Source organism: Prinia subflava, chromosome 23 (assembly GCF_021018805.1).
Source record: "Prinia subflava isolate CZ2003 ecotype Zambia chromosome 23, Cam_Psub_1.2, whole genome shotgun sequence".
Classification (NCBI taxonomy): domain Eukaryota; kingdom Metazoa; phylum Chordata; class Aves; order Passeriformes; family Cisticolidae; genus Prinia; species Prinia subflava.
This window is the reverse complement of record NC_086269.1, coordinates 2,730,489-2,744,665: the sequence shown is the minus strand read 5'-3', so window position 1 is coordinate 2,744,665 and position 14,177 is coordinate 2,730,489. Positions and strand designations below refer to the sequence as shown.

The 14,177-nt window shown below is 59.9% G+C and overlaps 1 protein-coding gene across 1 annotated transcript; it reads right to left on the bottom strand.

Moving 5' to 3' along the window:
- Positions 1–5,263: 5,263 nt before the first annotated feature.
- Positions 5,264–13,689, bottom strand: FMOD (fibromodulin). Its single transcript, XM_063418588.1, has 3 exons — positions 13,280–13,689; positions 8,285–9,295; positions 5,264–5,520 (listed from the first exon to the last, which is right to left on the bottom strand). Exons 2-3 carry the CDS (start codon positions 9,279–9,281, stop codon positions 5,369–5,371), a joined length of 1,149 nt encoding a protein of 382 aa, XP_063274658.1. The 5' UTR covers positions 9,282–9,295; positions 13,280–13,689; the 3' UTR covers positions 5,264–5,368.
- Between the last annotated feature and the right edge of the window lie 488 nt (positions 13,690–14,177).

Sequence of the window (14,177 nt, the reverse complement as noted above, 5' to 3'; positions counted from 1 at the left end):
ATCTTCCTGAGGTGGAAAGAGCCAAAATCCCCAAATCCCAGCTCCTTTTTACTCCTGATGTGGAGTTAACAGATCAGGAATTTCCTGCCTGAAACTCTCCCTCCTAATACCAAAACGCTGCTGGGGTGGGGTGTGGGCAGCAGGACACCCCCCATGGACCCCAAAAAGTGTTTGGGATCTCAGAGGGGAGCTCTGCGATCTAAGGTGGATGAAAAGAGCAAAAATCCCAAAAATCCCCAAATCAGTTCCTGATGTGGAGCTGAATTTTCTTCCCAAACTTCTCCTACACCCAAAACGCTGCCTGTGGGTGTGGGGAGCAGGATGCTCCCCGCAGAACCCCCAAAGTGTTTGGGATCTCAGAGGGGAGCTCTGCATCTTCCTGAGGTGCAGGGAAAGAGCCAAAATCCCCAAATCCCCAAATCCCAGCTCCATTTTGCTCCTGATGTGGAGTTAACAGATTGGGAATTTCGTGTCCAAACTTCTCCTCCCCATTCCCAAAACGCTGCTGGGGTGGGGTGTGGGGATCAGGATGTTCCCCATGGACCCCACAAAGGGTTTGGGATCTCAGAGGGAGAAGCTCCAAATCCTCCCAGAGCGGGTGGAGAGACCCCAAACCCCCAAAATCCCAAATTCCAGCTCTGTTCTGGAGCTGTGGGAGCAGAACCCCTCACCCCCCCAGCCTCAGCCCGTTCCAGGAGTGCGATCTCCCCTCCCGGGAATCTTTCCTTATCTCCTCGCGGCCTTTGTGGCCGGATCCCGGCAGTTGATTATTAATTACCAACTTTAATTGCCGCCCCCACCCGCCCCTGGGACCTGCCCACCCCTCATCCCTTTGTCCCTGAGAGGTTTTGGGTTCAATCCCAGAAGAATCGAGCAAAGAGGATGCGACACTGGTGACACTTCCCTGAGTGCCACCTTCAGTTTGGGACCCGTCCTGAGCTCCTGTCCCCATTCCTGGGGGGGTTCTGCCCATCCTGGATCCTTCTAGAAGCACTGGGATGAGCCCAGCACCCGCTGCCTCGCTGCTTTCTTGATTTAATCTCTTTTTTTTTTTTTTTTTGTTCTTTTTAATTTTGTGCCTCTCCAAAGGAAAATATTTGGAGGGGTTGTTTTCCAGCAGCAATTTGCGCTTCCTGAGGAAACATCCTCAAGGGAGTGTTTACAAACAGTCTGGGAAGTGTTGGAGCTGAGGGAGGGAGGCTGCGAAAGGAGAGGGGAAATAAAAAAAGCGAAGGGAGGAGGAGAATTAGGGGGGGAAATGTGGGAAGGAGGAGAGGTGGAATTTGGGGTTTTTTGGGAAAAATCTGCGGGGTTCTGGACAAACCCAAGGGGCACCCAGTGGTGGGGTTTGACACCCCCAGCCCAGCAGAGTCCTTGGGGGAACCCCAAAGCCCCGAGGTGATTTGGGGGGGGCTGCAGCTGCCGGTCCCGCCCTGGAGCAGAGCCCAAAACCCCCAAAATCCCAAATTCCAAATTCCGGGGGGGTTGTTTGGGTTGGTTTGGGGTTCCCCCCTCCTTTTTGCTGCTCTGTGGGGCTGGACAAAGCCCTGCACTCCCCCCTCCTCCTCCTCCTCCTCCTCCTCCTCCTCCTCCTCCTCCTCCTCCTCCTCCTCCTCCTCCTCCTCCTCCTCCTCCTCGTTCCCGGTGGGATCCAGGGGCCCCCGGACCCCGCAGCTCCTCCCGGCAGAAGGAGGAGGAGGAGGAGGAGGAGGAGGAGGAGGAGGAGGAGGAGGAGGAGGAGGAGGAGGAGGAGGAGGAAGGGGATGAGGAGGGGGAGCCGAGCCCCCGTTCCCTGCTGTTCCCACCACAACAAGGCAGAGATTGGGCGCCTCTGGGACCAATGGGGGCTGGCCCTGGATTTTGGGGAGGGGGGCACGGGGGGTGCCCTGACCCTCTGCCCCCTCCCCTTCCCCCCGGCCGGTGGGAACCGGGAATCCCCAGCCCCGCCCGCGCCCGGCAGCTGCTGCGGGAACTCTGGAGCTGCTGCTGGGTTTTGTTTGCTCCCTTCCCAGAAATCCCTCGGAAAATGTGCGATTTGGGCTCCCTAAAATTTCCCCAATCCCTCTGGTTGCTCCCTCTGGACCGTCCTTCCCAAATCTCTCTGAAATTACTGGATTTGGGCTCCCAAATCCCCTCCCGACTCCTTTGGTTGCCCCCTCTGGACTGTCCTTCCCAAATCTCTCTGAAACTGTGGGATTTGGGCTCCCAAATCCCCTCCCGACCCCTCTGGTTGCTCCCTCTGGACTGCCCTTCCCAGATCCCTCTGGGATTTTATTATTTAGTAAATTAATTACAGGAAATTATGGGATTTGGGCTCCCCAAATCTCCTCCTGACTCCTTTGGTTTCTCCCTCTGGACCATCCTTCCCAGATTTTTCTGAAATTTTGGGATTTGGTCTCCCTGAATCCCCTCCCAGCCCCTTTGGCTCCTGCAGGCCGGGATTTGGGAAACAGAGTGACCTCTCTGCCCTGGGATCGAGGGGAGATGGGATCCAGCAAACCCTGCCCGCGCTGCTCCCTGGGGGTGTCACCCGCGGCAGAGACAGCCAGGGCCCCCCGCCAGCCTGGAGGGGACCCTCGGCGACAGCCAGCGCCATCCAGTGACATTCCCGCGGTCCTGCGGCGTGGTGGCGTCCCGAACCAGGGTCCCCTGTCCTGGTGCCTCCGGGAGGGTTTGGGATGTTGGGATGAGGCTGATGGGGGTGAGAATGTCCCTGTGCCACCCGGGATGGGGCAGGGGTGTCCCAAAGGATTGGAGCGGGATCCTCCAGCCTCTCCTGCCTGGCTGGAGCTGGGGCTGTTCCAGGCAGGAACTGGGATTTTTTGGGATCCCAAATCCTCCATCCCATCCTGGTGCCTCTGGGAGGGTTTGGATCTCTGGGATGGGGTTGGGGATGTTGGGATGAGGCTGATGGGGGTGAGAATGTCCCTGTGCCATCCGGGATGGGGCAGGGGTGTCCCAAAGGATTGGAGTGGGATCCTCCAGCCTCTCCTGCCTGGCAGGAATTGGGGTTTTTTGGGATCCCAAATCCTCCATCCCATCCCGGTGCCTCTAGGATGGTTTGGATCTCTGTTTAGGATGTGGTTTGGGAAGTTGGGATGAGGCTGTGATTGGGGTGAGAATGTCCCTGTGCCACCCGGGATGGGGAAAGGATTTTCCAGCCTCTCCTGTCTGGCTTCTGGCTGGAGCTTTGGGGCTGGTCCCAGCCAAAAATTGGGATTTTTTAGGATCCCAAATCCTCCATCCCATCCTGGTGATTCTGGGAGGATTTGGATCTCTGGGATGGGGTTTGGGAAGTTGGGATGCCAGCCTGGAATGGGGATGGGGAAGGGACGGGGAAGGGACAGGGAAGGGATGGGGTGTCCCAAGGGGATGCAGTGGGATCTCCCTGTCTGTCCTACCCATCTTCTGGCTGGAGCTGGGGGCTGTCCCAAGCAGGAATTGGGATTTGGATTTTTTTTTTTTTTTTTGGAATCCCAACCCCTGCATCCCACAAAATCCCGCAGGCTCTGCTTCCCCGGCTGCTCCCAGCCTGGCAAGCGGCACTTTCCACTCCCCTCCCTGCAAAATTCCAATTTTTCCCCCTTATTTTTGAAGCATCCCCAGCTCAGCTGTTAAAAATCCTCAGGGATACCAGGAAAACACCCGGAAAAAAAAAACCCCAGCGGTGCCTCCATCCCTCCCACTCCCCTTGAACTTTTCCCATGGATATTTTCCCCCCTGACCCTTTTCCATGGATAATTCCCCCCTGACCCTTTCCCATGGATATTTTCCCCGCTGTTTCCCCGCAGCTCCCGGGGAAAGTTCCGTGCCGTTCCCGGCACAGCCGCTAGACGGCAATTCCAGCCTGGATTATGGCTGGAAAATCGTCCTGGAGAGGCTGCAGGGCTCGCACGGCGCCCGGGACGCGCTGGATGCAGGTACTGGAAGGGTTTTATTGCTTGGTTCGGGGTTTACAGTTCATGCTGGTGAATTTATTTGGGATTTTGGGAGGTTTTTTAAATGTTTTTTTGCATGCGGGAACAACGCAGGGGGCTCGGGTGATCACCTGGACAGGTCACCCCCAAAATTCAGCTTCTCCTTCTGTCCTCAGACTCAGCTGGCTGAGGAATTTGGGGAATTTGGGGGGTTTTAGGGAATTCCAGCGTGGCTCTGTGATCGTTTTTTTGGGGGGGTTTTAATTGGGATACCCCGGGGGCCTGGGCGGGGAGGGAGCTCAGGGAGGGGTGCCCGGGCAGCCAGGGGTGACAACACCGGGGGTGACAGCTCCAGGGAGGGGTGACAGCCCCAGGGAGGGGTGACAGCTCCAGGGAGGGGTGCCAGCCCCAGGGAGGGGTGACAGCTCCAGGGAAGGGTGACAGCAGCGGGATTTTCCCCATCCTGCCCTGATCCGGGGGTTTGGGAGGAAGATTTGGGACCCCTCCCATGGCCAGGGTGTTCCTCAGGGGGTTTCCCTCTGAGCCCAGGGTGGGTTTTCTTTCCTTTAGGGTTTTCTCTCCTTTGGGGTTTCTCTTTGGGGTTTTCTCTGCCTTGGGGTTTCTCTCCTTTGGGATTTTCTCTCCTTTGGGATTTTCTGTCCTTTGGGATTTTCTCTCCTTTGGGGTTTCTCTCCTTTGGGGTTTCTCTCTGTCAGTTCTGGAGCAGATTGATGGAAAAGGGGAAAAAGGAAGGGAAGGGGTGGATTTGCTCCTCCTCATCCCACACTCAGGGATCCTCCAGCCTGGAGATCTCCAACCCTTCCCTCCTCCCACCCCCTTGGATGCCCCTTCCAGCTGAGCCGGGGGGTTCAGATCCGCTCTGGGATCGGGATCAGGATTGGGATTGGGATTTCCCGATTTCCAAGGCGGGACGAGCCCCATCCCTGCTGTGTCCCCCCCATTCCGGGGGAGGAGGCGACAGCGGGGACAGCCCTTTGCGGGGCGGCTGTGGCGGGCTCAGAGAGGGCTCAGAGCCGCGATCTGGGCGGAAAAAGCGAGAATTCAGGGAAAAGCGGGCGCGCACGGGAGCGCCCCGCGATGGCACCGCTGCGAAGCCGAGCGGGAAAAGCGGGAACGGGGGAGGCCCCGGGAACGAGGGGACACCCCGGGAACGGGGGACACCCCGGGAGCGAGGGGACACCCCGGGAACGGGGGACACCCCGGGAACGAGGGGACACCCCGGGAGCGAGGGGACACCCCGGGAAGGAGGGGACACCCTGGGAACCAGGGGACACCCCGGGAACCAGGGGACACCCCAGGAGCGAGGGGACACCCCGGGAACGGGGGACACCCCGGGAACAGGGGACACCCCGGGAACGGGGGACACCCCGGGAAGGAGGGGACACCCCGGGAAGGAGGGGACACCCCGGGAAAGGGGACACAGGTCCGGCTCAGATCTCGATGACGCTGGCGCGGCGCAGGCACAGCGGCGCGTCCGGGGGCACCGCGTTCCTCTTGATGCCGTTGCCGTCGAGCCGCAGCACCTGGAGGCGCGAGTAGTTCATGACATCGACCACGGAGCAGAAACTGCTGATGGAGAACTCTGCGGAGGAGAGGAGAGCCGGCTGAATCCCCCCGGGACCTCCCCAAAAGGGATTTTTAGTCGGGAATTCTCCGCCTGAGGGATCCACCCCTGGGAGCTGCTTTATGTTGAGGAGGGCAGGGGGGAAAAAAGTGGGAGAAGCCCAAATTCGCTGATTTTTCCTGAGGGTTTGGGCTCAACCCCTCAAGCTGAAAGGGTTCCTGGTGCTCCCGGCCGCAGCCAGGGTTTGTGCCCGTCCCAGGGTTGGGATGGAGCGCTCGGAGGGTGGAGCCGGACACAAAACGTTGCTTTCCAACAGGATTTGCTTTTCCAGCCTCTTTTGGAGGCTCCCTGTGCTGCATCCTCCATCCCCCGACCCCCCCGGGAGCGGGGATGTCGCTGTCCCCATCCCAGCGGGGATGTCACTGTCCCCATCCCAGCGGGGATGTCGCTGTCCCCATCCCAGCGGGGATGTCGCTGTCCCCATCCCAGCGGGGATGTCGCTGTCCCCATCCCAGCAGGGATGTCGCTGTCCCCATCCCAGCGGGGATGTCGCTGTCCCCATCCCAGCCGTGCCCCCTGCGCTCCTCTGCTGCCAGCGCCAGGCGGGGACTTTCCAGCCCCGCTCAGTTGGGAAGCGGGAGATGGAACAAATTCCAAAATACATTTTTGGAGGGTTGTTTTTTGTTTTTCTCTCAGGATCTGAGCCTAGAGGGCAGCAGAGCTCCAGGCCTGGCTGCTGCTGCTGCAGAAGGCAGCGGGGGTAACGGGGGAGCCACGCTGGGATTTTGGGGGGCTGCACCCACAGAGGGGACCCTCGGTGGGGCGCAGGGGCACGGCCGCGGGCTGGGTGCTCCAAAGGGGCTGGAGCCGCGCTCCTGGAGCCGCATCCCCGCTCCTGGGGGTGCTGTGAAGGTCAGCAGGACCCGCAGAGGAGGAGGAGGAGGAGGAGGAGGAGGAGGAGGAGGAGGAGGGGGCGGAGCCGGCCGTGGCTCCACGGCGTTCGTGGGCAGACGGCGGCAGCTCCGGCTTTGGAAAGCAAACATTTGGGAATCTGTTCCCGTGTCTGTGCTGCTGGCAGCTCCCCGCTGCGGGGTTCTGTGTTTTCCCTGCAACAGCTGATGGCTGCACCGACACGTTCCCATCCCCATCCCCATTCCCATTCCCATTCCCGTTCCCATTCCCATTCCCATTCCCATTCCCATTCCCATTCCCATTCCCATTCCCATTCCCATTATTCCCATTCCCATCCCCATCCCCATCCCCTTTCCTATTCCCATTCCCATTCCCACCCCTCGATCCCAGCTCAGTCCTGCCCTCAGGTCCTGGCAGGTGAGGGGATCAAGGCCGGCTTTTCCCGGGAGCTTTTGCTCGGGGTTTATTTTTCCAGGCAGTTTTTATAACCAGAGCAGCCCCAGAACAATCTGTTCCCTTTGTTTGTTTGTGCACGGAGGGGAGGGAGCGCCAGGCCCGGCAGGAGAGCGGGATCGGAGCGCCGGGAGCCCCGAAGGGACACACAAACCCCTCAGCTGCAGGCGGGGACACGTGGGGGCTTTGGGGACACCGATGGGGCTGTGGAGGGGACAGAGGGGCTGTGCTGGCCCTGGGCACTGGGGAATGTCCCTGTCCCTGTGCTGGCACTGGGGAATGTCCCTGTGCCCTGTGCTGGCACTGGGGAATGTCCCTGTCCCTGTGCTGGCACTGGGGAATGTCCCTGTGTCCTGGGAATGTCCCTGTGCCCTGTGCTGGCACTGGGGAATGTCCCTGTGCCCTGGGAATGTCCCTGTGCCCTGTGCTGGCCCTGGGCACTGGGGAATGTCCCTGTCCCTGTGCTGGCACTGGGGAATGTCCCTGTGCCCTGTGCTGGCACTGGGGAATGTCCCTGTCCCTGTGCTGGCACTGGGGAATGTCCCTGTGTCCTGGGAATGTCCCTGTGCCCTGTGCTGGCACTGGGGAATGTCCCTGTGCCCTGGGAATGTCCCTGTGCCCTGTGCTGGCCCTGGGCACTGGGGAATGTCCCTGTCCCTGTGCTGGCACTGGGGAATGTCCCTGTGCCCTGGGCACTGGGGAATGTCCCTGTGCCCTGTGCTGACACTGGGGAATGTCCCTGTGCCCTGGGAATGTCCCTGTGCCCTGTGCTGGCCCTGGGCACTGGGGAATGTCCCTGTCCCTGTGCTGGCACTGGGGAATGTCCCTGTGCCCTGGGCACTGGGGAATGTCCCTGTGCCCTGTGCTGACACTGGGGAATGTCCCTGTCCCTGTGTCCTGGGCATTGGGGAATGCCCCTGTCCCTGTGCCCTGGGCACTGAGGAATGTCCCTGTCCCTGTGCTGGCACTGCAGAATGTCCCTGGGCACTGGGGAATGTCCCTGTCCCTGTGCTGGCACTGCAGAATGTCCCTGTGCCCTGGGCACTGGTGAATGTCCCTGTGCCCTGGGAATGTCCCTGTCCCTGTGCTGGCACTGGGGAATGTCCCTGTCCCTGTGCTGGCACTGCCCAGGGTGTTCTGTGTCCCCAGTGTGGCTGTGGGGACCCCCCAGCTCTGCCCATCGCCGTGACCCCTCCCAACCCCACAGACCCCTCCCGGCTGGTTCATCCCCTGCTTTCCACCATCTCCCCGGAGATGCTCAGACCCCAGGGAACCCCCCAGAATCCAGCACAGGGATCCCACAGGAGCGCCCCAGGCTGGGACCCCACACCTCCCACCCCTGCCTTGCTCAGATCCGCTCAGAACCCCCACAAAACCCCCAAATCCCTGCCCCAGGCCGTTTTCCACCCCTGCTCACCGTTGATCTGGTTCCCCTGCAGGTAGAGGTTCTCCAGGTTGGTGTTGACGCGCGGGATCTTCTGCAGGCGGTTGTAGGAGAGGTCCAGCTCCAGGATGCTGCTGCTGTTGAAGGTGCTGCTGGAGAGCCCTTGGTCGCTCAGGCTGTTGTGGGACATCCTCACGTAGAGCAGCCTGGGGGACCCCTGGAAATACCCCTCGGGGATGGCGTTGATGTAGTTGTACTCCAGGTACAGCTGCTCCAGCGACGCCGGCAGCCCGTCGGGGACCCTCCGCAGGTTGTTGTAGCTCAGATCGGCCAAAATCAACGACTTGAGCCCCTTGAGGGAGGCGCCCAGCTCGAAGATGAAGTTGTGGCTGAGGTAGAGCGCCGTGAGGTTCTCCAGCCCCTCCAGGGCGTTGGAAGGCACCTTGGAGATGTGGTTGTAGGAGAGGTGGAGCTCCCGCAGCGAGCGCGGCAGCGGGCTGGGCAGCCGCGTCAGGTTGTTGTTGTTCATGTAGAGCCTCTCCAGGCGCCGCAGCTTCCCGAAAACCTTTTTCCCCATCTTCTCACTGCTGATCTGATTGTTGTGCAGCGCCAGCCACTCCAGCTCGGTGGCGTTGTCGAAGGCGCCCTCCTGGATGGAGGTGACGAGGTTGTTCTGGAAGTAGACGTACTTCATGCGCGACGGCACGAAGGGCAGGTACCGCAGGCCGCGCGTGTCGCAGTACATGGCCGAGGAGAAGTTGGGGGGACAGTCACACTCCTGGGGACACCGCCAGGGCGCCGCTTGCTGCGGCTCGGGCTCGGGCTCGGGCTCCGTGTCGGTGGCTGAGGGGTAGGAGTAGGCGTACGCGGGGCTTTCCTCCTCGTAGTAGGGCACGTAGTTGTAGGAGGAGGAGCGGGACTGCCGCAGGTAGTACTGGAGCCACGCCAGGTCCTCCTCCTCGTTGTACTGGCCCAGCGAGGAGCAGCAGAGCCCGGCCAGGATGAGGATGAGGGTGGTGGCCCGAGGCATGGCGCTGGAGGGACCTGCCGGGGGACAAAGGGGGAGGCTGAGCTGGGGACACGTCCCTGGAGGGGTGGGAGGTGGGGGTGGCACAGCTGGAGGAGCAGGGGATGGGGAAATCCCACCCAAAAAATCCCCGGCTGTGGAGACACCTCCTGAGGGGAGCTGTGTGATCTCCCCCGTCTTCACCTTGGGGAAGAATCCCCCAAGGGATCTGTGGAGATCTGGGAGAAATCGGTGGAGATTTGGGAGGAACCTCCATCCCAGTGGAAATTTTGGGAAGAACCTCCATCCCAGTGGAAATTTGGGAGGAACCTCCATCCCAGTGGAAATCTGGGGGGAACCTCCATCCCTGGTGGAGATTTGGGAGGAACTGGTGGAGATTTGGGAGAACCAGTGGAAATTTGGGAGAAAGCAGAGGAGATTTGAGAGGAACTTCTGTCACCAGTGGAGATTTGGGAGGAACCAGTGGAGATTTGGGAAGAACCTCCATCCCAGTGGAAATCTGGGAAGAACCTCCATCTCAGTGGAAATCTGGGTGGATCCTCCATCCCTGGTGGAGATTTGGGAGGAACTGGTGGAGATTTGGGAGAACCAGTGGAAATTTGGGAGAAAGCAGAGGAGATTTGAGAGGAACTTCTGTCACCAGTGGAGATTTGGGAGGAGAACCAGTGGAGATTTGGGAAAAACCTCCACCCCAGTGGAAATTTAGGGAAAAACCTCCATCCTAGTGGAAATTTGGGAAGAACCTCCACCCCAGTGGAAATCTGGGGGGAACCTCCATCCCAGTGGAGATTTGGGAGAAACCAGTGGAGATTTGGGAAAAACTTCTGTCCTCAGTGGAGATTTGGGAGGAACCAGTGGAGATTTGGGAAAAACCTCCACCCCAGTGGGGATTTTCATGTGAGATCCCAATTTCTGGCTAATTCCATCACAATTTCCGGGCAGAGGATGGACCCTGGGTGCTCAAAGGTTCGTGCGAGGTCACACGAGGTGCCCGGGGTTGGCTCCGCATGCCAGGGAGGAGAAGGAATCTGGATTCCCTTGGAGACGGGATTTGAATTCTCCAGCTGAGAGGGGAAAGCTGCCAGATCAGGGAGATTTTGGGAGCTCGAGGCGTCTTTTGAAGGAGTTTGAGGCGTCTTTTGAAGGAGCTCAAGGCGCCTTTTGAAGGAGCTATTTATGCTCCGCTCGCTGGTGACAGCAATCGCTGTGGGTTTCATCCAGCTCTCCCTTCCCCCACAGAAAATCAAGATGCAGATCCTGGTAAACAAATTCTGCCTGATTTTAGAGCTCAAACTTCTTCCAAGAGGGGCAGAGAAGGAAGAGAAGGGGCAGCACCCTCGGTGTGAGCAGGGAGAGGGGACATCTCCCAGTGACGGGTCTGGAGGAGAGCAGGGAATGAGACAAACCCATCCCTGATCCCCAGGTGGGGCCGCAGCGGGAGGATTCCAGCCCCGGACTCCTCATCCCGGGGATAAAAGAGCGCACGGGGTGTTCCTGCGGCCAGGCAGTTTGAAATCCCTCCAGGAATTTCGCTCCGACGTGGCTGGGAGGGCGTCACTGCCAGCTCTGCTCCGGCAGGGCCCGGCAGGCACCGCTGTCCCCTTTTTGCCGTGGCAGGGGTGGCCCTGAGGTCACCTGGTGACCCCCGGGAGTGTCCCCAGCCTGCGGCAGGGGCCTGGCACGCTCAGAGGGCGCAGAGCGCCCTGCCCTGCCACCCTGGCACGGGAAAAAAGAGGGATTGAGGCAGGCTTGGCAAGGCCTGGAGTTCTCCTGTTTCCCACTCTGTGTGCTCGGGATGGGATCCTGAGGGATGCTGAGTGCCACGGGGAGCTTGGCAGGGGCAGAGGAGTCTCTCCTCCTCCTCCTCCTCCTCCTCCTCCTCCTCCTCCTCCTCCTGCTGCTGCTCCAGGGCTCTGTGCCTGCTCTCATACCAGAGCCTGCAGCTTCTCCACCCTCTTGGCAGCCCCTTCTCGGGGGCCCTTTTGGGGCAAAACCCCATCCCTGGGGGAAAAAAACCCCATTCCTGGGGGGAAAAACCCCATTCCTGGGGGCAAAACCCCATCCCTGGGGGAAAAAAACCCATCCCTGGGGGAAAATCCCATCCCTGGGGGAAAAACCCATTCCTGGGGGGAAAAAACCCCATCCCTGGGGGAAAAAATCCCATCCCTGGGGGGGAAAACAACCCATCCCTGGGGGAAAAACCCATCCCTGGGGGAAAAACCCATTCCTGGGGGGAAAAACCCATTCCCGGGGGGAAAAACCCATCCCTGGGGGAAGAAAACCCATTCCTGGGAGAAAAACCCCATTCCTGGGGGGGAAAACCCCTCATCCCTGGGGTGGAAAACCCCATCCCTGGAGGAAAAGCCCCATCCCCGAGGGGAAAATCCCATTGCTGAGGGAAATCCTCCCATCCTTGGGGAAACTCCCCAACCTTGGGGGGGGGGGGGGAAACCCCTTCTCTGGAAGAAAAACCCCATTCCTGTGGGCATAATCCCATCCCTGGAGGAAAATCCCCATCCCTGGGGGGCAAAACCACATCCTTGAGGGCAAACCCCCATCTCTCAGGGGCAAAAACCCCATCCCTGGGGGAAAATCTCATTCTTGGGGGAAAAACCCATCCCTGAGGTCAAAAAAACCCCAATCCCTAGGGAAAAAAAAACTCAGAGGGAAAACCCCATTCCTGGGGAAAAAACCCATTCCTGGGGAAAAAACCCCAACCCTGTGATCAGAACCCATCCCTGGGGCCCCCTCCCTTTCCCAGTGCCCCCTTCAACCTGGTGACCCCAAAATCTGTCCCAGCAGACCCCACTGTGCCCTCGTTGTTTGTGGGGTGCTCCTCCCCTCCCTGGGGGCTTCAGCCCCGGGTTTGGGGTGGGATCTGTCCCCTCCTGGTGTCCCTGTCCCCTCCTGGTGTCCCTGTCCCCTCCTGGTGTCCCTGTCCTGTGCCAGGGGCTGCAAAATGGGGTCAGCTCCTCCTTCCAAGGATTTGGGGTGAGAATTGTGGCCACCCCATGGAACCAGTGCCCGTTTCCCAAGGGATGGGATGGGATGGGATGGGATGGGATGGGATGGGATGGGATGGGATGGGATGGGATGGGATGGGATGGGATGGGATGGGATGGGATGGGATGGGATGGGATGGGATGGGATGGGATGGGATGGGATGGGATGGGATGGGATGGGATGGGATGGGATGGGATGGGATGGGATGGGATGGGATGGGATGGGATGGGATGGGATGGGATGGGATGGGATGGGATGGGATGGGATGGGATGGGATGGGATGGGATGGGATGGGATGGGATGGATGGGATGGGATGGGATGGGATGGGATGGGATGGGATTCTGCCCAGCCTGAACGGATGTCAGATCCCAGAGAAGTGGGCACGGAAGTGGCGGAGGGGCAGGAGGGGAGATGGGATGGGGAGATGGGTGAGGTGGGAGAGGAGCAGCAGGAAAAGAGGATGGAGAAGAAAGTCAGGAAAACGGGCAAGAGGGGAGAGGGACACCAGGAAAATGGGAAGGAGAGAGGGACATCAGGAAAATGGGCAGGAGGGGAGAGGGGACATCAGGAAAATGGGCAGGAGGGGAGAGGGGACACCAGGAAAATGGGCAGGAGGAGAGAGGGGCGGCAGGAGAAGTGGTTGGCGAGGGAGATGGCATCAGAAGTGGGCAGAAGAGAGCAGCAGCAGGAGAATCGGGCAGCAGGAGAGGTGGGCACCAGGAGAAGTGGGTGGGAAGGGAGACGGGCACCGGGAGAAGTGGGTGGGAAGGGAAATGGGCACCGGGAGGAGAAGCGGGCAGGAGGGGAAGCGCCTCCGCGGCAGCTCCGTCTCTCCTCCAGCTGTGCCACCCCTGGCGCTGCCGTGCGCTTCCCGCGGCAGCCGCCGCGTCGGGGCGCAGGGATGGAGACCAGGCTTTAAAAAAAAAAACCCCACAAAACCCAAATAAATAATTTTTAAAAACCCCCAGCTCCCTAAAAAACGCCGAGCTGGACTCACCGAGGTGCTCTCCTCCTGTGCAAAGGCTGCTGCGGGCTGTGCCGTGGCACCGGCAGCATGGGAGGGAGGGAGGCTCCCGAGCCGCAGCAGCGCCGTGCCCGCCCCAGATCCCGGAGCTGGCACGGCCCGGGCTCGGCGGGGATGGCGGGGAGTGACCTCCGCCAGCCGCAGCCTTGCAGGAGAGACTGGAGAGCCCCTGGTGCTGCCTGGCGTTATAAATAACCTGCGATTTCTTTCCTCCCTCTCCCCCTCTCTCTCTCTCTCTCTCCCGTCTTTTCTCTCAGGAGTGTTGGCACCTCGCAGGCTCCCTCTGCTCAACGATTTAGCGGGGTTGGGATGTTGTTTGTCAGGGCTCTCCTGCGTTTCTCATCAGGGAGCTGTGAGGAGGCCTCTGGCCCGATTAGGGAATATCGGGGTTTGGGAGGTGCTGAGGATGGGAATTTTGGGGGGAAAAACCAAGGAGTTATCTTTAATTTTTCACCGTCGGCCCTGCTCTGACTACTCCCCAGGAAGCCTCAGTTTGTGCAGTGCTGCCGTTAAATATTTGGGATAAACATTTCCATGGACGATAAGGAGGCAGCATCCAAAGTAAATAAATTCCCCAGCAAAGGGGCCACTGTGACAGCGGGAATTTGTCTTCGGATTTGGCAAAACAGGGATGCCAAGCTGGCATTTCTGCAGGCTGGGAAAATCCACACGGGACTGGGGGTCCCATGAATCCCCTGGGATTGGGGGTCCCATGAATCCCCTGGGATTTGGGATCTCATCCATCTCCTGGGATTGGGGGTCCCATGAATCCCCTGGGATTGGGGGGGGGTCTTATCCATCCCTCCCAGATTTGGGATCTCATCCATCCCCTGGGATTGGGGGTCCCATGCATTCCCCAGGGTTGGGGAGC

Coding starts and splice junctions, on each gene's coding strand:
- FMOD (XM_063418588.1), bottom strand. CDS start 9,281: ATGCCTCGGGCCACCACCCTCATCCTCATCCTGGCCGGGCTCTGCTGC. Junction 5,521..8,284: donor GCAGGGGAACCAGATCAACG/GTGAGCAGGGGT, acceptor TCTCCTCCGCAG/AGTTCTCCATCAGCAGTTTC.